Here is a 23,453-nt window from a genome sequence, read left to right on the forward strand (position 1 = left end):
TAGAAATCTGATGGGTTTTTTGTTGTTCTATTTCTTCAAAAACTGTCATTGGAATTTTATTGGGGATTGCATCAAATCATTATCTACTATGATAATTCTTCCAATCCATGCACACGGATTATCTTTCCATTTCACTGTTTCTCTCTCTCTCTCTCTCTCTCTCTCTCTCTCTCTCTCTCTCTCTTTCTCTCTTTTATTCTCACTTGAGGATATCTTTCCATTGATTTTTTTTTGTGTTTTAGAGAGAGTGGAAGAGAGGGGGAGAGACAGAGAGAAACATCGATGTAAGAGAAACACATTGATTGGGTGCCTTCTGCATGCACCCTGACCAGGGCCTGGTCTGGGGAAAAGCCTGCAACCAAGGTATGTGCTCTTGACCAGAATTGAACCCAGGACCCTTTGGTCTGCAGGCTGATGCTTTATCCACTGAGTCAAACCATCCAGGGCTTTCTATCTTTTTTAATAATACTTTGTTGTTTTCTGTATATAGGTCCTTTACCTCCTTTGTTAAGTGTATTACTAAGCATTTTATTCTTTAATAGAGGCCTGGTGCACAAAAATTCGTGCACTTGTGGGGGGGGGTGGGTCCCTCAGCCTGGCCTGCGCCCTTTCACAGTCTGGGACCCCTCGGGGGATGTCACCTGCCAACTTAGGCCTGTTCCCCAGGAGATCGGGCCTAAGCTGGAAGTCAGACATCCCTCTGACAGCCTGGGAGCCCTCAGGGGATGTTTGACTGTGGCTTAGGCTGCGGAGGAGGTGGGAGAGGCTCCTGCCAGCATCACTGAGGTCAGCCCAGCTTGTGGCTGAGTGGAGCTCTGCCTGTGGGAGCGCACTGACCAACAGGGGGCAGCTCCTGCATTGAGAGTCTGCCCCCTGGCGGTCAGTGCGCATCATGGCGACTAGTCATTCCCTGGTCATTCTGCTGTTGGGTCAATTTGCATATTACCTTTTTATTATATAGTATAGCATAGGGGCCTGGTGCATGGGTTGGGGCTGGCTGGTTTGCCCTGAAGGGTGTCCCGGATCAGGGTGGGGGTCCCAGTGGGGTGCCTGGCCAGCCTGGGTGAGGGGCTGATGGCTGTTTGCAGGCTGGCCAAGCCCCCCAGTGGGGACCCTCACCCCATGGGGGTGTGGCTAGTCTGGGTGAGGGGTTGAGGGCCGTTTTCAGGCTGCACACAGCCCCTTCAGGGTGGGGAGGGTCCTGCTTGGTGCCTGGCCAGTCGGGGTGAGGGACTGATGGCCGTTTTCAGGCTGGCCACACCCCCGCTAACCCAAACTCCCAGCCTCTCCTTTCTTTTTTCCACGCCTCCTTGATCAGAGGCCAGGGCAGGCTGGAAGCAGGTATCTGGGATTTATTTATCTTCTATAATTGAAACTTTGTAGCCTTGAGCAGAGCCCATGGCTGGCCAGGTCAGGCAGGAAGTTTGGCTTCTTCCATCTCCAGGGGCAACCCAAGCCTCCTGCTCACTCCAGCTCTGTGGCAACTGCCATCTTAGTTGGGTTAATTTGCATACTTGCTTCTGATTGGCTGGTGGACATGGCTTGTGGTGTAGTGGAGTGGTTGAGTGATGGTTACTTTGCATGTTTCTCTTTTATTAGTGTAGATGTTGCAATTACCAAAAGAATTGATTTTTTCATTTCTTTTTTTCTGAATTTTCATTGTTAGCATACAGGAAAACAGTGGATTTTTGTACATTGACTTTGTATCTTGAAAGTTTACTACTTGTTTATTGCTTCTAATAGTTTTTATTTTTATTTTTTGTGGAGACGTTAGGGTTTTCTATATATAGTACCATGTCATCTGCAAGGAGTTATAGTTTTACTTCTTCATTTCCAATCTAGATCCTTTTTTATGTCTTTTTCTTGCCTGATTTCTCTGGATAGGACTTCCAGAACTATGCTGAATAAGAGTGGTGAAAATGGGCATACTGTTTTTGGTAGCAGTCGTAACATTTTACATTGCCAACAGCAGTGTATAAAGGTTCCAGTTTCCCCGTCCCTCACCTGTGGTAGAATTATTTGAAAAGCAAATCCCAGGATATGCTGTAGGTTAGTGTACATTGAATTTATACTTTATCTTCTGCTGAATTTATACCAACAAATCTGCTTCGTCGGTAATTCATGTCCAAAAGGTAGCTCAATATCTCTGATTGTTGAAGGACCATTATATTATGTTCTATATGTTGTGCTTATTAAATTAGTAATTGAATTTTTTTCAGAAAGCAGGATAAAAGATGAAAATATAACTGCTCAATCTTAAGTTAATTAAAACCAAAATTAATTGGGTAGTCCTATTGTACTTTATTTAACAGAAAATTTGCTCTATTTGATTATTTTTCCTAGTTCATTTACTGGTATGTAAATTTATAGTTTTATGTCTATCAAATGAGAACAAAGACATGATTTTAATAAGAAAAGATATATTCTAAAAGTATTAAATTATAATTTTTTCACAAAGTTCATTTTAGAGGATAATTTAAAATCACACTTTTGTTCAATAGTAATGATTGTATTAGTTACCCATTGTTTCATAACAAATTATAAAAAATTTAGCAGCTTATACTAAGACATATTTATTATTTCACAGTTATTATGAGTCAAGACTTCAGGCATTGCTCAACTAGATATTCTTCTTAGGGTGCCATAATCTGTAATCAAAGTTTCAGCTCTCCTACATTCATTTCTGGAGGCCTGACTGGATAAGAATCTACTTCTAAAATTCCTCAGATTCTTGGAAGAATTCCTTTTCTTGTGGTTGTAGTGTTGAGGACCCTGGCTTCTTGCTGGATATTAATTGGAGGCTGATCTCAATGCCTAGAGGCTGCCATGCCATGTGGGATTTTTCAGCCACTTCAATCAAGCCAGTAAAGAGAGTCTCTTGAGTCTTATATAACATTAGAAGCCTGGTGCACGAATTCATGCACCAGTTGGGTCCCTTGGCTTGGCCTGTGGCTCTCCGACATCCCCCGAGGGGTCCTGGATTGTGAGAGCAAGCAGGCCAGGCCAAGGGACCCCACCGGTGCATGATCAGGGTCGGGGAGGGACACCAGAGGTTGGCCAGCCAGGGAGGGACCACAAGAGGACTCCAGGTGTGTCTGGCCTGTCTGGCTCAGTCCCATTCAGCCTGACCCCAGCAGCAAGCTAACCTACTGGTCAGAGTATCTGCCCCCTGGTAGTCAGTGTACATCATAGCAAGCCGTTGAGCAGCCTTAGCATATAATTAACATATTACACTTTGATTGGTTGAACAGATGACTGGATGACTGGACAATTAACATATTAGGCTTTTGTTATATAAGGTAACATAGAAATGAAATCCCATCCCCTTTTCAATATTTTGTTCATTGGAAGCAAGACACAGGTGCAGTCCACACTCAAAGATACGAGGATTATGCAAGGGCATGAGCAGCAAGAGATGAGGATTGTGCAGGCCCATTTTACGATTTGTCTGCTTTATTGGTGAACTGGGAAGATTCTTTCATTTTGTCATGGGCTTAATTCAATGTATGCACATAAACCTTTATTCTAGGCAGATATGAATCTACCTGGAAGTTTAGGTATAATTTGCTGTAGTTAAAGGAAGTGAAAAAATAGAACTCTTCTTTCCATATCTGTCAGTGGCTAACTTGTGAAGCTCATTGGAGAGGGAAATTTTCCTCTAGATGTGAACTTCTTAAACATTTCTAACATTTGGGTCTTTATAAATATAGTGCTTTTGTTGACTAGGTGGAATTTGGGGATCCTGGAGACTGCTTGAAAGTTTATAATGTTTGTTGTTAGGGTTTGTGTCTTGATATGTTTTGTTAATAATTTGTCACCCATATTTCTTCTCACTTACTGTGTACCTTGTTATTATTTATCTCTTCACTTCCTTCTTCAGTATATCTTTCAGCACCAAGCTATGAGCTCTGTTAAATGATCTTGAGTTTAATACAGAGGAACAGGTGTATGCTTAATAGTGTTATTGTGGCCAGATAACAATATTTTATAAAACTGTATGTACTAAATATGTTCATTTTTTCACACCACCTCCATTTTTAAGGATATAAGAGGAAAATATATTTTTCTCAGTTCACTTTTCTGCATTGAGCTGCTTTTGTCATTAGTAGTAAGAAAATGACAGGTTTTAGATGACCCATGCGATTTTCTGAGATCAGGTGAGTATAGCAACACACTTCAGTATTTCTATTTGTCAAGAAACTATTAAAGTGATCTATTTCATTATTTTCTGAGAGGATGAAATAATTTTAAAGAATTATTCAACAGAAGAGTCTGTTAACTTGGGTTTTGGAGTATCTGAGTAAATTATTACTACCTTTATAACTGTTCATCAGCTTTCCAGAGTCGTCTGTAGGAAATAATTTTTCCCTATTTGGCACTTAATTGGGGGAATCAGCATGTCTGCTTTTCTATTAAAATGATAAATGTTACTATTGAAATAAATGTTTAATGTCCCATAGAATTCTGAAAATAATTTGTTTTCATACAGGTAAAATTATTTATATTTTAGTAAATATCAGTGAATACTGAGGTCCTCTATAGGAATGAGTATTATGATGACAATCTGGTACCTTGTTAAATGTAGTTGAGGTGGGACTAATGGAATGTCTGTTTTTAAAGGCTATTTATGTAGATTGAAATGATTTTTAGGATACAGTGACCTATTTGGCTCATTTAGACTCATTTTATTTCTAATTCCTTCAGACCACAGTTTATGATAAATTGGTCCTAAGATGGTATTAATGGGAAGTGAACAGTAACTAAGGTAACAGGAAAACAAGTATATTTTTCTGTGTCTTCCTGAGAGTCATTTTGTAGTGACATTTCAATGATCAGAATTCTATGTTAATATTGGTTTGTGGACTGTTTTATTTATTGTACTTTTCCTATATGTTAATGATAAATCCATCACAGTTTTTTTTAATCCCCAAGTCTATCTGTGCTTTTTAGGTAAGTTGGTAGATGGTGCTATCTATGTATTGAAATTGGGAACCCTGGAGGAAAGCATATGCGCGCGCGCGCGCGCGCGCGTGTGTGTGTGTGTGTGTGTGTGTGTGTGTGTGTGTGTGTGTTTGAGGGGTTAACAAATTCCTTTTTGTATTGGTTATTTTTTGAGAGACATGTGAGATAAGCAAGTGTAAATGTCAGTTAGGCAGTTGGATATATGAGTTGAGAGCTCAGAAGAGAAATCTCAGTAAATGTGAGTCATGTTGATAAATTAGCTGTCTGGAAAAAGAATGTAGAATGAGATGAGAAGGAGACCAAAATCTATTTCCTGGGAATCTAAAATATTTTAAGGATATTTAAAAAGAGCAAAGAAATTAGAGTAAAAGAAAATGAAAGTATGTTATCACAGAAGCCAAAGACTCAAATGGGAGAGATTGTTCAACTTTGGCTTGATACAGCAAGATCAAGTAAGATAAGGACTGATGGATCAATTAGCAAAATAGACATTATTGGTGACTTTATTTAGTCCTCATTCAGTTTTTAGAAGAAAGATTCTAGTCAAATAAATAATGCTGGGTACCTTAATTTACTTCTTAATTCATTTATGTTAAAACTTATTAGTAGAGTGAATTCACTCTTTTTCATGTATGGTTCTGATGTTAGACAAATGCCTAGAGTTATGTCAACAACACATAATCAAGATACAGAATATATAATGAACAACATAAAGTGATGAACAAAAACAGATCCAGAGACAGAGAAGCATCGATCAATCAGACCATCAACCTCAGAAGGAAGTTAAGGGAGGGTGGGGGTGAGGGGGAGAGATCAACCAAATTACTTGTATGCATGCATATACGCCTAACCAATGGACACAGACACCAGGGGGGTGAGGGCATGAGTGGGGGGTGGGGGGCCAAAGTGGGAATAAGGACACATATGTAATACCTTAATCAATAAAGATAAATTATATAAAAAAGAAAAAAAAAGATACAGAATAGTCCCTACCAAATTCCCATTGCTGCATCTTTGTAGTATAGCCATACCCCAAGGCCTAACCTTTGGCAACTGCTAATCTCTTCTCCATAGTTTATAATTTTACCTTTTCCAAAATGACATATAAGTGGAATCATAGAGTATGTGGTCTTTTCAGACTGTTTTATTTTTATTTATAATAATGTATTTGAGATTCATCTATGTTGTTAAATGTATCAATAGATCATTTCTTTTAATTGCTGAATAGTATTCTCCTTCTTTTACCCTCTTCCCCTAGAAATCATTGATGTGAAAATATTCCCTATAGTTTTGAATTTTTCAGTGTCATGTATTTGTTTTCTTACAATATTTAAGAAATATCAGTTTCTCTTTGGATCAAAGTCAGGATATAAAGGTGGAAAATAAACTCAGGAAACTCACTGCACTACTGTTATGCATTTAAGATTTATCCATTTTGTTATAAGCATCAATAGTCCTTTCCTTTTAATTGATGAATGGTTTTCTATTTATCTACTTACCAGTTGAGGGACATCTGGAATGTTTCCAGTTTTTGATATTTATGAACATAGCTGCTATTCACATTCATGTATAGTTTTTTGTGTTAATATAAATTTATATTTATCTCAGGTAAATATTCTGCCATGGTTTTCTAACCTCCATGACTTCTCATGAGAAATCTGTAGTTACTTAATTTGATATTTATGTAACATGTTGTTTTTCCTCTCACTTATTTCAATATTTTTCCTATTTTTCCTTTTGGTTTAGAGTTTATTAAGAAATGTCTTGGGGTGGCTTTTTTTGATTATATTCTTCTTGGTGTTCATTGAGCTTCTTTAAACTGTAAATTTATATATTTCACCACATTTTGGAAACTCATTCATTTTTTAAAATCAGCTTTAATGAAACACAATTTATATAACCATACAGTTGTTGGAACTAGGACTTCTGTGTTCATACATATAATTAGGGGATCTCCTCCTCCTATTTTAATCTCCCCATAATTTCTTCTTTGGATTCTCCAGTTACCATGGGTCCTTTATCATTGTTCCTCTGACCAGAAATGTGAGTTTCTCTAAGGGTCTTAGCCTCTCATGCTGTCACACAACTCTGAACTTTTGGGGATACCCTTGGACTGAAGTGAAAGAGAGGAAAAAACAATAACAGTGGTTACCTTCATACTTTTCTTATTATATGGGCTTCTTTTTTTGGTTCCTCTGACTAGAAATATATAGGTCTTCTCTTGATTGGGGCTTGCCTTGGAGCAGGGCTTGGAGTCAAAAGAAAAATGGGAAAAAAGAAAAATTGGGATTCTTATGCTCACCTGCTCAAAAGTGTATCTTTCCGTAGTCTTCTGTTCAGAAAGTGGAATTTCTCTTGAAAATTTTGCTTATTCTCACTGTAGAGTGTTGTGAATCAGTCTCTCTTTGGATCAAAGTCAGGAGATAAAGGTGGAAAATAAACTCAGGTAACTCACTACACTGCTGTTATTCTTCAAATTTTGGTCTCCCTCCTTAAACTGCTTGTTATTATTTAATTTTCAGCATACTTAGGTAGATCCCTTTTGTGTTTTGTCTAAAGGCTTCAGTTTATAATCATAGGCAAGATAGGTTTATTCCATCGTGGCTATCACCAAAGGTTATGTACTTTCCTTTCCTATTTTTATTTTTTTACTTTTCTGTGGACTCATGAATAGAAATTAGTGAACATTATTTTTTTCTAGATCATCTTCCTGTTGCTTAATTTTCAAACATCTTAGATTGGTGGTTGGTAGACTTTTTCTGTAAAGTGTCGATAGTAAATATTTTAGGCTTTGCATGCATAAGGCTCTGTCAATTGTTCAACTCTGCTGTTGCATTGAGAAAGCAGCCATAGATAATATGGAAACAAATGGATGTGTCTGCGTTCCAGTAAAATTTCATTTATAAAACAGATAGCGGGCCACGTTTGGCACATGGGCTAGTGTTTGAGGACTCTTGATCTTAGCCCTCTACACTTACTCTTTCTTGAAGTAATGTTTGAAGAGTAAATATTATTATCTACTGTGCTTTGTATGTTAAAATAATTTTCCCATGGCCACTTACATTTTACTTCTACAGTTTATTCTTCTATAGAGTAACTCGGATTTTAATAAAGTTGAATTACAGGGAAGGGATTCACAGCAGTGTAATGAATTAAAACTATTCCCATCCTAACTTGCTTTGAATATATTCACACCATAAATTTCTTCTGTGGCATTTTACCCCATCTCATAAATATTTGGTTGGGGACTGTCTTAATGAGTGTACATGTCATATGTTTAGTTTATCTTCATTCATCATAACAAAGCTCTAACCAATATGAAATGAAACATATAGCACTGAAATTCAAGTATTCTCAATGACTATATGGAAACTATATTAATAATGCTTCTTTTCTAATTACCTTCTATGTGTCCTTTGTCCTTTTGTGTTTCAGTAAGTGTGGATCTTGTTTGCTTGTGAAGGGAAATGCCTAAGGTTAGATTTTTTAAAATTATTACTCTTGTTCTAGTACCCTTGAACTTAAGTTTTTGAACAATATTTTGCAGGTAAATCATCTTAAAATGGTTGATGAGCCAATGGAAGAGGGAGAAGCAGATTCTTGCCAAGTGAGTACTCATGTTAACTTACTAAGCTACATTTTAGAATTAAAGGAAAGAATAATGGGAAAGGAGAAAATCTTTCGTCAATTAAAGTTTATTCAGGTACATTAATAATAAACAAATCCAATTATTAACAAAATAATAGCAGGCCAAAATATAAGACACATTTTCCTGTCAGAAACTCTTGTACATGAAATTTTTATTTTTATTTTTTAGAGAGAGAGGAAGGAGAGAAGGGAGATAGAGACATATCGATGTGAGAGAGAAACATTGATCAACTGCCTCCTGCACATCACCTACCGAAGATTGAGACCTCAATCTGGGCATGTACTCTGATCAGGAATCAAACCCGCCACCTTTCGGTGTATGGGATGATGCCCAACTAACAGTACCATACTGGCCAGGGTACACATGAATTTTTAAGACAACTTTATTGTGGTATAATTTACATGCCATGAAATTTTGAGTGTAATGGGTGAAATTTTTACTTGCCAGTATATGAGTAACTACATTACTAAAATACATAATTCTCTGAATTACATTTTCACTCATCTGTGGACTCTAAAGAAACAAAACAAATGAACAAACAAAACAAAAAAAGACTCATAGAAACAGATCAAACTGATGGTTGCCAAAGGGGAATGAGTAGGAAGATGGGCAAAAAAGTTGAAGGTAATATAATCAGTAATATTGTGATAGCTTTGTACTGTGACAGATGATTACTAAATTCAGGGAGGTGGTGATCACATTGTAAGGTGTATAAATATCGATTAATTAGATTGTACACCTGAAACTAATATGATATCATATACTAACTATACTTACATAAAGGAAATACAACAAAAAGTGAAAAATAAAAACTAAATAAGATTGTATTCAACTTTAGGGTAGAAAGGAGATGTAATATGGAAATATTTAACTACAAGGAAAACCAGAGGTCATTTAAAATTTATTGCTAGCTTTCAAAAAGGATTATATCTAAATTATTTTGGAAATTCCTCACTAGTTTTAAAGAATGCATAACTATTAGGTTATTCTATGCAAGGCCTATGTACTAGTCTCTCATGTTACAAGATATAGATTTACAGAAGAGTGATCTTAAGATTTTAGGGAGGGTCTGACTAAGGTAGCCATCTCTGTTTATGTTGTTATTTTATTATTTTCATTTTTGTGGATACTTTTGTAGAATTATAGTTTTTTTTAAAACTGGAAGGAACCTCAGATACAGTATTTAAAAATACTTTATTGTTGAAAGTATTACATATGTCTCTTTTTACCCTCAATGACCTCTCCCTGTGTGCTTCTGCCCCCCAGCATATTCCCTTACCCCACTACTATCTGTTTCCATTGGTTATGCTTATATGCATGCATACAAGTAATTTGGTTAATCTCTTACCCACCCTCTCATCCTCCTTTGCCTTCCTTCTGAGGTTTGAGGGTCTGTTCGATGCTTCTCTGTATCTGGATCTATTTTTGTTCATCAGTTTATGTTATTCATTATATTCCACAAATGAGCGAGATCATGTCGTATTTTTCTTTCTAGATAAATATTTATCATCTAGAGCTTTATATATAGATCGTATGCACTAAAAGTCATAGTAATAATTATGTTTCTAGTTTATAAAAGATTAGAGTGTAAGGAAATGCAAAAGGTAGTTGGGAAGAGTGTGTGTCAATATTAATAAATTAACAGAGAAATACCATGTCCCACACCACAGTATGAAGGAAAAAACATGTACATGAGTATATATATATATATATATATATATATATATATATATATATATACACACACACACACACATGTGTAACCAACATGAACACATATACATAATCATAAGGTTATTGTTAAATATTTGCCTGTCTAATTTTAATAAAATATGAATCAGGAAGTACAATTTTAATTGTAAAACTAAAATTCATGCTAGATGCTAATATGATTTACATTAGGCAATCACCTTCAATTGCTAAGAAGGGGTGTCAAGTTTTGATTTAGTTTGTGGCCTGAGTTATCTAAACTTACAACATTGTTCTTTCGCTGTACTTTTGAATTAGTGTTTTGGATTTCTTCAGGTATATACCCAAAAGTGTAATCCCTGGGTCATAAATCAGTTCCATTTTTAATTTTCTGATAAGTGTCCAAACTGTTTTCCATAAAAGCTGTGGTAGATATATACAATGGAATAATACTCAGGCATAAAAAAAAATGAAATCTTACCATTTGGGACAGCATGGATGGACCTAGAGATTATTATACCAAGTGAAATAAGTTAGAAAGAGTAAGAAAAATACCATATGATTTCACTTATGACTGGAATCTGAAGAGCAAATAAATGGAAAAAATAGAAACTGAGTAATAGAGACAGAGATTAGACTGATGGTGGCCAAGGTGAGGAGTTGGGGGCTGGGTAAAAATATGAAAGGATTAAGAAGTACAAATTGGTAGTTGCAAAATAGTCACAGTCATGTAAAGTATAGCATAGGGAATATAGTCAATAATATTGTAATAACTATGTACATTTAAGGTAGACACTTGAAATATTAGGGGGACTACTTTTTAAAGTATATGATTGTCTAAACTCTACCTGTACACCTGAAACTTATAAAAATAATATTGAATATAAACTGTAATTGAAAAATTAAAATAAAACAATACTTTCACTGTGTCAGGTACTTGTGACAGTTAAATGAAATGGGTTCTAAGAAACACTAACCATATAATTTTATAATTCCTTTGTCTCATGTTTTCATATATAGGATTGCTTTGATTGTGGTTGCTTATTCAAATGTAATTCTGGAAGCTATGTGTTTTTGTGGTTGTCTTTGTTTTAAATAATAGAGGATTATAGAAACTGTTTTATGATGTATAGATTCTTTAAAAAGTGTTTTTTAAATTTGAACTTCAGTTATTGCATATGAGGCCTAATGTTTTGCAATTGACTAATTTAGACAACCAGTTCCCTCCATCTCAATTTTTGTAGCTTTAGACTTTCATGGTCATTTGCTCTTTTTTCTTCAGTTAAAACAAGAAAAATTAAATAAAATGCCTCCAAAATTACATGTATATCAGTCACACAATTAGCAAGGCTGAATTATTATTAATATAACTTTAATATGTTAAAGAGTTGTTATGAGGAATCATTCCACTTCTCAAGACAGCCTTCAATTGGGGAAGTACTAAGTAATAGGTCACTGATGAAAGATATCTGATATCATATTTTACCACCTGGTCCTCTATTGTTCCCAACAATGTCTATGTTAGAAAAAATATGTTAAGATATTTCTTTAGTAGATGACTGGTACGAGTTAATTATTTATGTTATTAAAACTAAAATAGATGTATTCTATTTTGTTAGTTTATTGTCCACTTACATTTACTTTTAAAGTTTGTATGGAATGGTGGTTATGCCTGGAAATAAAATAAATATTTTTAATACTACCAATATTTTAGGAATTTCAAAAGAAGATTCATTTAACTATTAGATTTTTGATTGATTCCATTAGCACAAAGACAACAATATGTTGTCTCTAAATTGATTTATATCTACATTACCCTGATATGTAAATGTTACATTTACCTGAAAATGTACCTTAAAAAACTGATTTCCTATTATTTTAAGTCCTATGCTTATAATTTTAGAAGGCATTCTTGACATGTATCTCTCATGTCCCCCTAGTAGTCAGTGAGCTCCTACAGAGGGAGCGCTGCTCAGCCAGAAGCCTGGCAAGTGCAGTGGTGGTGGTGGGAGCACTAAGGATGTCCCATGGGGAGCGGGCCTAAGCTGCCAGTCACACATCCCCCGAGGGCTCTGGGACTGCGAGAGCGTGCAGGCGTGGCTGAGGGGACCCCACCCTGAGTGCAAGAATTTCATGCACTGGGCCTCTAGTACATGAATAATTACCCTAAATGTAAATGGACTAAGTTCAACAATAAAATGGCACAGAGTAACAGATTGGATAAAAAACCAAAACTGAACCATATGCTGCATTTGGGAAACACATCTAAGGTGAAAAACAAACAAACAAAAAACTAAGTTAGTCTTAAAGTCAAAGGGTAGAAAATGATTCTACAAACAAATGGCATCCACAGGAAAGCAGGTGTAACCATACTCATATCTCATAAAACATATTTCAAAATAACAAAGGTAACAAGAAACAAAGATGATATTTTGTAATGATAAAGATGAAAATACATTAAGAAGACATAGCACTTCTTAATATATATGTATCTAATCATGGAGCATCTATATGTATAAAGCAACTACTCACAGAATTAAAGGGATAATCAGACAAAAACACAGTCATAATTGGGGATCTACATACCCCATTGACAGCTCTAGATAGACCATCCAAACAGAAAATCAATAAAGAAATATTGGATTTAAATGACACATTGGTCCAAGTGGACATAATTGACATTTACAGAGCCTTTCATCTCAGAACATCAGATTATACATTCTTCTCCAGTGCACATGGAACACTCTCAAGGTTAGACCATGTATTGGGTCACTAAACTTGTCTCAACAAATTTAAGAAGCTTGAAATCATAAAAAGCATGTTCTCAAAACACAATGCTTTAACATTAGAAATCAATGGCAAAAAGAAAGTAAAAAAAACAAACAAATATGTGGAGATTATAGATCATACTACTAAAAAAAAAATGGTTGGGTCAAAGAAGAAATAAAAGGTGAGATCAAAATAGATTCTTCACTTAAAAAAAAAAAAGACTTATTCAAAAGGGGAAAATCACTCTCCTAGCTACTTAAAAGGGCCAGTGAAATGCTATTTTGATATATGAAAAACATCCACAGTCATCATTTTAGAGGTGATTTTTCATTTCTGACTGGTTCCTAATACTTTTAAAGCTAAAATTTCTCTGCCTAGATGCCCCTCTTGAGAGAATGAATGTCTGTCTACCTATGTGACACAAGTAATTTTAGCTGTTTTGAAACATAGCTTACTTGAGACTAAACTCTTGCTCAATTTGGCCAGAGCCCCTATTGGTTTGTCCATTAATTAATGGGTAAATTTATTAATAACATTCTTGCCATCATGGCCACAATTAATATAGTACAGATTGATAACATTTGTTCACAAAAACATACAGGTTTCAAATATACAAGTCAGTAAAACATCATCTGCACAATGCATCTGCACCCATTGTCCCAAGCTAAGTTTCTTTCTGTACCCATTTGCTTGCCCTTTGCCCACCTCTACGTACTCCCCACCCCATGACTATCACCACACTGTTGTCTATGTCTATGTGTTACATATATATATATATTTTTTCTTGCTTAATCTCTTCACTTATTTCACCTAGCTCCCCAACCCCATTCCCTCTGACAGCTGTCAGTCTGATCTCTGTATCTATGAGTCTCCTTTTATTTTGTTTGTTTATTTTATTCATTAGATTCCACATATAATTGAAATCATGTGGTATTTGTCTATCTCTTCCTGGCTTATTTCACTTAGCATAGTATCTCCAGGTTCATCCATGCTGATACCCCAATAACTTCTATTAAAAACATGGTACAGTATTGTGCAAAAGTAGTTTTATATCTGTATGTGAAACACAGAGTTTATTCTTGTATTATTATTTATTAATTATTGTATTAATTTCCATATGGAAAAATTCTAACTTACTTTTGCCCCAACCCTGTAATGGAAGGCTAGTGAGACATGTAGGCATTGTGATAAATTAGTCATGTGACCTTAAACTCTAAATCTCAGTTTTCTCCTTTATACACTGAGAATGTTGGATAATATATCTCAGCTCTTGTTTTGTGATATGTAATACATCTGAGGATTTTTTTTCTTCATCCTAGCTACTGTGTCTCTCTAGGGACTTACATTGCAGCTCACTTGAGTGTAGTCTTCACAGCTGAGTAGAGTCCTACATCAAAGAGAAGAAACACTCTCTGGGTAGTTTCCTTTCTGCTTTATCTAAGTGTTAGGAAATCTGGCATATAACTTATATATAACATTTTAATAAAAATAGGGTTATGGCCTGGAAACATTTGTTTGGGCTTTTCAGATTGTGTGTCTATGCCAGTTTCTTTTTTAATGATGTGACTAGTCGTTACTAGTTTTACACTTAAATATTTATATATCACTGACTAATTAAAAGAGCATAGTGAAATACTATTCAAGAGAAGCTGGAGGTTCACATTTATTTCCCATGCTCCACAGTTTACAAAAATATATTTATCTCTTGACTTTCTTTGCATCCACCTCATGAGTCACATTATGGTGAGCGTCTTAAGACACTTTGTTTATATTTTCCTTGTACTTAGTTGGAAGGGAACGTTGAAGCATAGATTTTATATGCTTTTTAAAAATTAAATCTTTATTGTTTAAAGTATTACATATGACCCCTTTATCCCCCATTGCCCTCTCCCCCACCGCCCTGCCCAGGCCTTGACCACCCTATTGTCCCAGAAATTTATGGCATTTTTATACACCAATAATGAACTCTCAGAAAGGGAAACTAAACAAACAACCCAATTTACTATTGCAACAAAATAGTTAAGATACTTAGGAATAAAAACCAAGGAGGCAAAAGACTTGTATTCGGGAAAAATACAGGATTTTGAAAAAAAGAGATAGAGGAAGATATATGCAAGTGGAAGAATATACCGTGTACATGGATTGATAGAATCAACATAATTAAAATGGCCATACTACCAAAAAATCTATAGATTCAATGCAATTCCTATTAAAATACCAACAGCTTATTTCACAGACCTAGAACAAATATTCCAAATATTTATATGGAGTAGAAAAAGACCCCAAATAGCTGCAGCAATCTTGAGAAAGAATAATGAAGTTGGGGGGACACAATACCAGATATCAAGTTATACTACAAAACCACTGTACTCAAAGCAGCCTAGTACTGGCGCAAGAACAGGTATATGCTTTTATTCACATGAAATTATATAATGGGGCTGGTGATAGTGATGAAGCTCTGTGTGTTAGAAAACAGGGAATTGGGGATACCAGTGGCCCATACAAGTCTATGCTAGATTGAAGGAGTTGGGTATTAAATTATTTCTGGTATGTTTCCTGACTCTAAGCTTATCATAATATGTCACAACTGGATATGAATATTATTTGTATTTTCTTTTTACAGGATGAAGGAGTTAAAGAAATTCCTATTACACATCATGTTAAGGAAGGATATGAGAAAGCAGACCCTGCACAGTTTGAGTTGCTCAAGGTTCTTGGTCAGGGATCCTTTGGAAAGGTAATGAATGCTGTTTTCCACATTTGCTTCTCTTCTAAACATTCAGCAAAAAAAGTGTACACATAGCTAGAAATCTGTTAAGTGTGTCTTTTCTAGATTTGTCAAAGGATGCACACAAAGATAACTTCCAAATTTTACTAATTTTATTTCTGTTGTACTTTTAGTCCCATTTATTTATACTTTCCCATATAATAACAGTTTTCAAATGCTCTGGGCTCACTCATTTTTCTAGGGCAAGATATATCGTGGTATTTATTAGCTGCCTAAATCAAGGTAGTTTAATTTTTCTTAAAAAAAAAAGTTGTCGTTTTCCTGTTTACAGGCTAACATGATCACAACTTGCTCTCTACTGATGACTTAATCTATATTCCTTAGCTCTATCATAGAAGTCAGAATGTATGTATCAATTCATGTATAAATGCATGAATTCATCTATCATCTCCTAAAGCAGTATGTGTGTAAAGTATAGCAAGGGTAGATACTGAGGGATATGTGAATTAAGTCAAAATCCTTCCTTTCAAGAATCTTATATTTTAAGAGAGAAATAAAAATTGAGAAAGATTATCTGTGAAACTCATTACTAAAATTGTTTATTGAATACTTGATGGCATAAGATTTATGGAAAAGAAATATGTAGGTCTGGTTCCTGACTTTTGTGCACCTAGCATCTAATACGTGAAAATCATTTCATACATGCACTAACAGCCTTTAGGAAAATAACAACAACAACAATAATTTAAGGGAGAAAGATAATGAGAAATTCCTAATTTGAAAGTGTCTGAGATTTAATTTCAAAGAAAAAAAGTAAAGCCATTGAGCAGTGGTGATTTATCATATTCTGAAACATTTTAAAAGAAAGACACTTATTGAACATTCAGCGTGTGCCTAAGAGTTGCAAAAGCAGTATTAGTGAATATAAAATAGACATTAATTGTCTTAAAATATCCCAATATCTATGTGATATTAATATAACATTTAAAATATAGAGAAACATTTCCAGAACACAAAAAAGACAAATTAAGCTGGGTTGTAGTTTAGCAGTGAATTGGTACAAGAGATATGTGAAGACAAGGAAATAGGACTTGAATAGTTGTTCTGGCAAGAGTAAAACTAGAAAGAGCTTTTAATAGAATGTGTGTGTGTGTGTGTGTGTGTGTGTGTGTCGGCGGGGGAGGGGGGGTGTTTATAGAATTGACCTGTAGAGTAGGTATGTTCATTTTGCACAGTTTTATTTCATTTTTTAAATATAATATTCATTTAATTATTTTGCATTACATTTTTATGATATTAATTTTAGAAAACAGAGATAAATCATATCCTGATTGTATAAGTGATTAAATATAAATTTAAATAAAATCATACCAGGCAAACATTTCATGATTTCAAGTCATTATACTATACTAGAGGCCCGGTGCACAAAATTCGTGCACTTGGTGGGGGAGGGCCCCCTCAGCCCAGTCTGCATCCTCTCCAATCCAGGACCCCTCAAAGGATGTCTAACTGCTGGTTTAGGCCCAATCCCCGGGATCAGGCCTAAACCAGCAATCAGACATCCCTCTCACAATCCTGAACCTCTGGCTCCTAACCTCTCACCTACCTGAATGCCTGATCACCCCTAACTGCCCCCCCCCCCACTGCCAGCCTCATCGCCCCTAACTGCCTCTGTCTGCAGGTCTGATCGCCCCCCCGCCCCCCCCCCCCCGCCTGGTTTCCCGCAACTGCCCCTCCTGCCGGTCTGGTTGCCCCACACAGCCTGCTGCTCAGTTGTTTGGTAGCCCCTCACTAACCCCCCTTCTGGCCTGGTTGCCCCACACAGTCTGTTTGGTCATCTGTTTGGTCGTGATGATCACTTAGGCTTTTATATAGATAGACTAGTGGCCCAGTGCACGAAATTTATGCACATTAAAAGGGAATTAATTAGCAGAAATATCTTAATATTGGTATTTGCCCTTTCTCTATAATAGAAGTGTGAGAGATGAAAGGAAATTAGTAAAATGTATATGAAAATAATATATAAATTTATAAACAGTAACAAAAGGATATAACAACAAAGAGGCATGATATAAAAACAACAAAAACATGATAGGAAAACAACAAAAACATGATATAAAAACAACAGTGATGCAAACAATACTGATAAAGTGATTAAACTTATTCTAATATCTCCCTGTACACCACATTAAGAGTGAAAACACTTTCAGAGTGCTTGACTAATTTCCCTTGTGATGAAGTATTTAGAACTTTAACTTTAACGTCACATGCTCTTCGAGCTTGAGAGAAAGCAACATATAGCTGACCATGTGTGAAAACGGGTTCAGGTAGGAATATACCTACTCTGTTTAGAGCAGCGGTTCTCAACCCTTTGGGGGTTGAATGACCCTTTCACAGGGGTCGCCTAAGACCATCGGAAAACACACATATAATTACATATTGTTTTTGTGATTAATCACTATGCTTTAATTATGTTCAATTTGTAACAATGAAATTGGGGGTCACCACAACATGAGGAACTGTATTAAAGGGTCGCAGCATTAGTAAGGTTGAGAACCACTGGTCTGGAGTTTGTCCTTGTGATTTATTAATGGTCATCGCAAATGCTGGCATCACGGGAAACTGTCATAGAATTAATTTAAATGGGAGGCCAGTGTTAGATGGGGACAAATCAATTCTTGGAATCAGAACAACCTCTCCCTCTGCAGATCCTGTTAATGCTTCAGCTTCAATAATGTTAGGTCATAATCTTTTGATAATAAATCTAGTGCCATTACAAAGACCCCATTTACTATTAAGATTTCTCTATAGCATGGTGATTGCACCCACTTTCAATTTAACTTATGGTACATCATTCCCAAAGGAGTAATACTATTAAGAAATTCGATGGGAAAATTTTCCTTTTCAGCATCATCTGTGGAATCAGTGAAAGAATCATCACTCAAATATGTGTGAAAATCTCCATCTAGTATATCCAAATTTCTTCATTTAATTTTTGAACATGCTCATTTTTTTGGACAAAGAATTGCATGTTTAGATATATTTTTAATATTATTTATAGATATAGTATTTCCAAAGGTAGCTTCAATAATAGATCCATTACAAATCATTTCACAGGGGATTTCAATAATATCCATTCCTAAATGAAAACTGCTATCAAGTTTGCCATCTCCAAGTTTTACTAACCATTCACTATAAGCAGAATCCTCTAATCTCATATTTGTTGTTAGAGACAACTTTCTGAAACATCCCCAAACATTACAGTACTTTAAACTCGTTTGTAGTATGGCCGATCGCATAGCATGTGGTACAATACTGAGACATTGTCGAAAATCCCCTCTGAGAAGGAGAACTTTCCCACCAAATACAACATTCAAATTCATAATTTCTCTTAGTAATCTGTCTATGTATGGCATTTATAACATGACTAGATGCCACGGTGCATTCATCAATAATGAGAAGTTGGGCCTTTTTAATAGTTTTAGCAACTTCACTGTTTATATTGAGTCTAGAAATTGAAGTTTCATTTAATGGAATTGATAATTTATATTGGGAATGAAAGGTTCTTCCACTGAGAAGTAAATTTGCAGCAATTCGTGTTGATGCTGTGGGTGAAACAGTACCACCACGACCTCTAATATAATGTATTAAAACTTTACAAAGATATGCCTCCATGCTCCGAGGGCTGTTTCCTGTCTTAAACCTCTCCCTCATGGGAAATAGCTCAGGAAGGGCGCAGCCCTTGGCAGGGCGACCCAGGACTCAGTGTGTCCATGCTCTGAAGGCGGATTCCTGCCTGAAACCTCGCCCTCACGGGAAACAGCTGGGGGAGGGCGAAGCTGTTGCCAAGGCTGCTGGGAGCCGGTCCATCCTTGCTGCTTGACACAGTCGCTGCAGGGAAGAAACATCTGCACAGCATATGTTTCAAGGGACCTGGCGTATATGGCATACTGTTCTTAATATGTTTGCTCACCTTCTTGGCGCTATGTGTTTTAACCAAGGTCACCTCTCTGAGAAAGGTTGTTTTCCCAGGTAGGGATTTTCCCCTGAAGTTAGGGAGGGAATAAAACCCCTTAACTAAGTGCCAGGCATGTAGTTAATCACTTTAACTACGAACAATGACGCTTAAGCTACATAATCTTTACTCCCTGGAATGGAGATAAGAAACACCCTAACCTTTGAAATAGAGATTGATAGGATTGGAATCAACTGGTATAAATACAGATGTAACAAGACAACAGACATAGAACCTAGAGACAGAACCTAGCAAGAGAACATGGCAAAAGATCCTGGACAGAACCTGCTACAGAACTTGGCTGGAGAACCTAGACAGAACCTGGCTGGAGAACCTAGTGAGAGAACCGAACCAGAACTTCACTGGAGATCCTGACCAGAGCTTGGCTAGAGATCCTGGCTAGGCTGCTGATCAACTGAACACTGTCTCTGTGTCATTCCTTCTTCACCGACTCTGTTCACACCTTTGGGGACCCCTGGACCGGCTGGGGTTGGACCCCGGCACAAGGCGGCCCCTGTAGGACTGCTTCCTTCCGGTTGCTCGAGCCTCGGACATGATGCGTTATACCCAGGGTTTTTATATAAATAGATTGTTTTGTCATTTGATGTATATGTTTATTTATATGTGTACTTATATCCAGCTTTTATTCCAGAAAGCATTTAACAATTTCATAGATGAATTGTAAAAACATAAAATTAAAATAAGTAGAAGAGATGATGGAATCCAAAAAGTAGAGCAGGAGATATTAGGTGAAGCCAGGAATGTGTTCTGTTGTTCATAAATGCATGGCATAAGGGCCTACACATCTAGAAGTGGGACAAAAATGAAGATTTAAATTTTCTGGCAACCATTATAAGGAAGCTGATAAATTTAATTATATGATTATTTGACAGTATCTTCAACGTAGAAACAGATCAAACAGACCAGAGAAGTTTTTCTCATGGCCTTTGTAAAAGAGAATGCAGTATAGCATAATGAAATGTCTTATAGCATCTTCACATTAAATATAGCAGCATGCTGACAAATTCTCAATGTAATTATGAAATTCAGGAAACACTCAGCTTTGTATGTGCAGGAACTTTGCTTTAACAAGAATATCATAGAAGACTTTTTAAAATCCCCAATACTAAAATACTGAATTGTGATATTTACACAGTTCATCAACCAAAGAAATATTAAGGTAGTAGCTTAATTTTTTCTTCCTAGCATGTGAACATGTTTTCTTGTCAGTATTGCATCATTTGTGTAGGCATTGTGTGGGTGTGACTTGTTATATGCTGAACCTATTTAGGAATTTGGCCAAGGCTATGAATCAGAAAAGTGTGGGAGCAATTCCAAGAAATTTTTGGATGCAGCCTTATTTAAGTTTTTATGCAAAAGTTCATTGTTAAAATGCAGAAAAAGGAATTTTAGACTATACAAAGCTTTGAAACATTAAATATCTTTATAGTCCATTTAATAGGGGAAAACCCTACTATAGTCAGATGTACAATTGTACTTTAAAGAAGCACACATTATCATTATGAAATATGAATATAAAATTCTGTACTAAACACACAACTATAATGCATTAGTTATCATTAATGTATGGATTGAAATGTAGTATAACAAATAATTTACATTAATTATTTTAAAACACAATCAAATTATGCACATGAATACATGTTTGAAATTTTCAGATTAGCCTTTACTTAACAGAGCATATATATATACAAAGCATACATTTTAACATCTGTGGATTATAATTTTTTTTTGCTTTTATTTGTAGTAAAGCCTTCAACTATAGGGCTCAAAATGAATTTTTGAGAATATTAAACCCTTATCTTCTGAAGTAATTGATTGACTATCCAAAACTAGTTTTTTTTAAAAAAATACATATTTACATCTTAAAATTCCTTGCAGTTGGTCCTTTGTCTTTAACCAATGTTAAATCTGGATGATTTTTCAATTCTCTTTAACAAACACTAATTAATTCTTAATGGAAAGTATAAAAGTCCCTATCACCAAGAGAAAAATATATTGGAGTAACTCACTCACTTATTGGTCTTTTGGACAGTTTTTATAATTGGATTAGAATGAGTGAAAATAAACCTCTGTGGTCAGGATAGGTATATCTTTTGGATTCAGTAGTTTGAAGCTGAACTAACTTCTGTATTTGATTATGGGGAAGAGAGCTGAGTGACAACTTTTCTTTTGCTAAGAACGTCACCCATAAGACCTGCAAAGAACAAATCAGGTGATGAACAAACAAAAAGTTAAATCTCTAGGCTGTGAATGATGGCTTCTATTATATGCCATATTGGAATACTAGTGAGTGTTAGAAGAGCTAGGGGAAAAACAGTTGTTTTATGCAAGTGTCTTCTTGAAAGTCTGGGCTATCTTTTTCTGTCTTCCTTCACTGCCTTTTTTTGCCTTCTATACTCCATTCTTTTCAACCCTACTAGAGGCTGTGTTCTACAAAAATGGTGCTCAGTGTCATCTGTCTACCACTGGGTATCTTTATGATGCATTCAGATGTCCTCAGGGCAAAAGTATCTATAATTATAGAAGTGTAATATGCAAATCAACCAAATGGCCAAACAGCGGAACAACCATCTGGATGCCCTTCCAGACGACCTTCTGGACAAAGCCAGGGCTGTGAGGGCCAAGGCAGCCAGGACTGCAAGGGCACAGGCATTCTGCGAAGGCCTACTCTTGCATGAATTTTGTGCATCAGGCCTCTAGTTTTATAATAATACTCAGATATTATTTGTAAAACTTCTTCCACCTTGGCACAATAAAGCAGTGACACCAAACCATGTCAGAAGTCATTGTATTCTTCATACACTTTCAGCTTTAAAAATATATGCAAGTTTTACTTAAGGATGCCTTTGGTGAGGTGTTAGCAATCATTAAATTTATCAAATATCAATAATTGAGTACACCTCTTTTTAATATTGTGTGATGAAATGAGAAGTACACATATGGCACTTACTTGCATACCAAAAGATGATGGCTGCGTCAAGAGAGCACTTGTGTGATTTTTTTTTTTTTTTTAGTTTTGATTTGAACTAGCTTCTTTTTAAAATGAAACATTTTTACTTGACAGAATGATGAACAAACTATGATTCCTTAAAATTGAGCATCTGCTAGTGATTTATCAAAAATGAAATGGAATAAGCCTGTATTTCATGGGAAACAACTGACAAAATTTTTTGAGTTTGGAAGCAATAAATTAGAATTGTAGAAAATTTTAATTTGCTATCATAAGTTTGGCATCTTCTTAATACAATATATTTTTTCTGATGAGATTACTGTTCTCAACATTTGGAAGATCTGCAAAACTCACATGATATTTTCAAATTAGGCATGAGTACGAATCCATTTAAAGTGTAAGGTAGATTAGTGGGTTATTACATGACAGAATATGGACAATTACTAGTATTTGACATGGTTTCAGATTCTCAATTGCACTAATCTTTAAGAAACTGCCACTTGTCAAATGATTGTTTCAAGGAAAAATAACCAAAACTATATGAACAGGCTATTAAAATATTCCCTTTTCCAAATACATATCTGTGTGAGGTCTGAGTTTTCTTGATATACTTCAAGCAAAACAACTTAATTGCAACAGATTGAATGTAGAAGCAGATATGATAATC

The 23,453-nt window shown here is 35.7% G+C and overlaps 1 protein-coding gene across 1 annotated transcript in view; it reads left to right on the forward strand.

Moving 5' to 3' along the window:
• Positions 1–23,453, forward strand: part of RPS6KA6 (ribosomal protein S6 kinase A6) — a 201,726-nt gene that overhangs the window by 29,904 nt on the left and 148,369 nt on the right. The window contains exons 2-3 of the mRNA XM_081115464.1: positions 8,510–8,569; positions 15,693–15,806. Of these exons, the coding sequence (XP_080971590.1) occupies positions 8,510–8,569; positions 15,693–15,806 (174 nt within the window). The remainder of the gene's footprint in view (positions 1–8,509; positions 8,570–15,692; positions 15,807–23,453) is intronic.

Source organism: Myotis nattereri (genome assembly GCF_964212035.1).
Source record: "Myotis nattereri genome assembly, chromosome: X".
Classification (NCBI taxonomy): domain Eukaryota; kingdom Metazoa; phylum Chordata; class Mammalia; order Chiroptera; family Vespertilionidae; genus Myotis; species Myotis nattereri.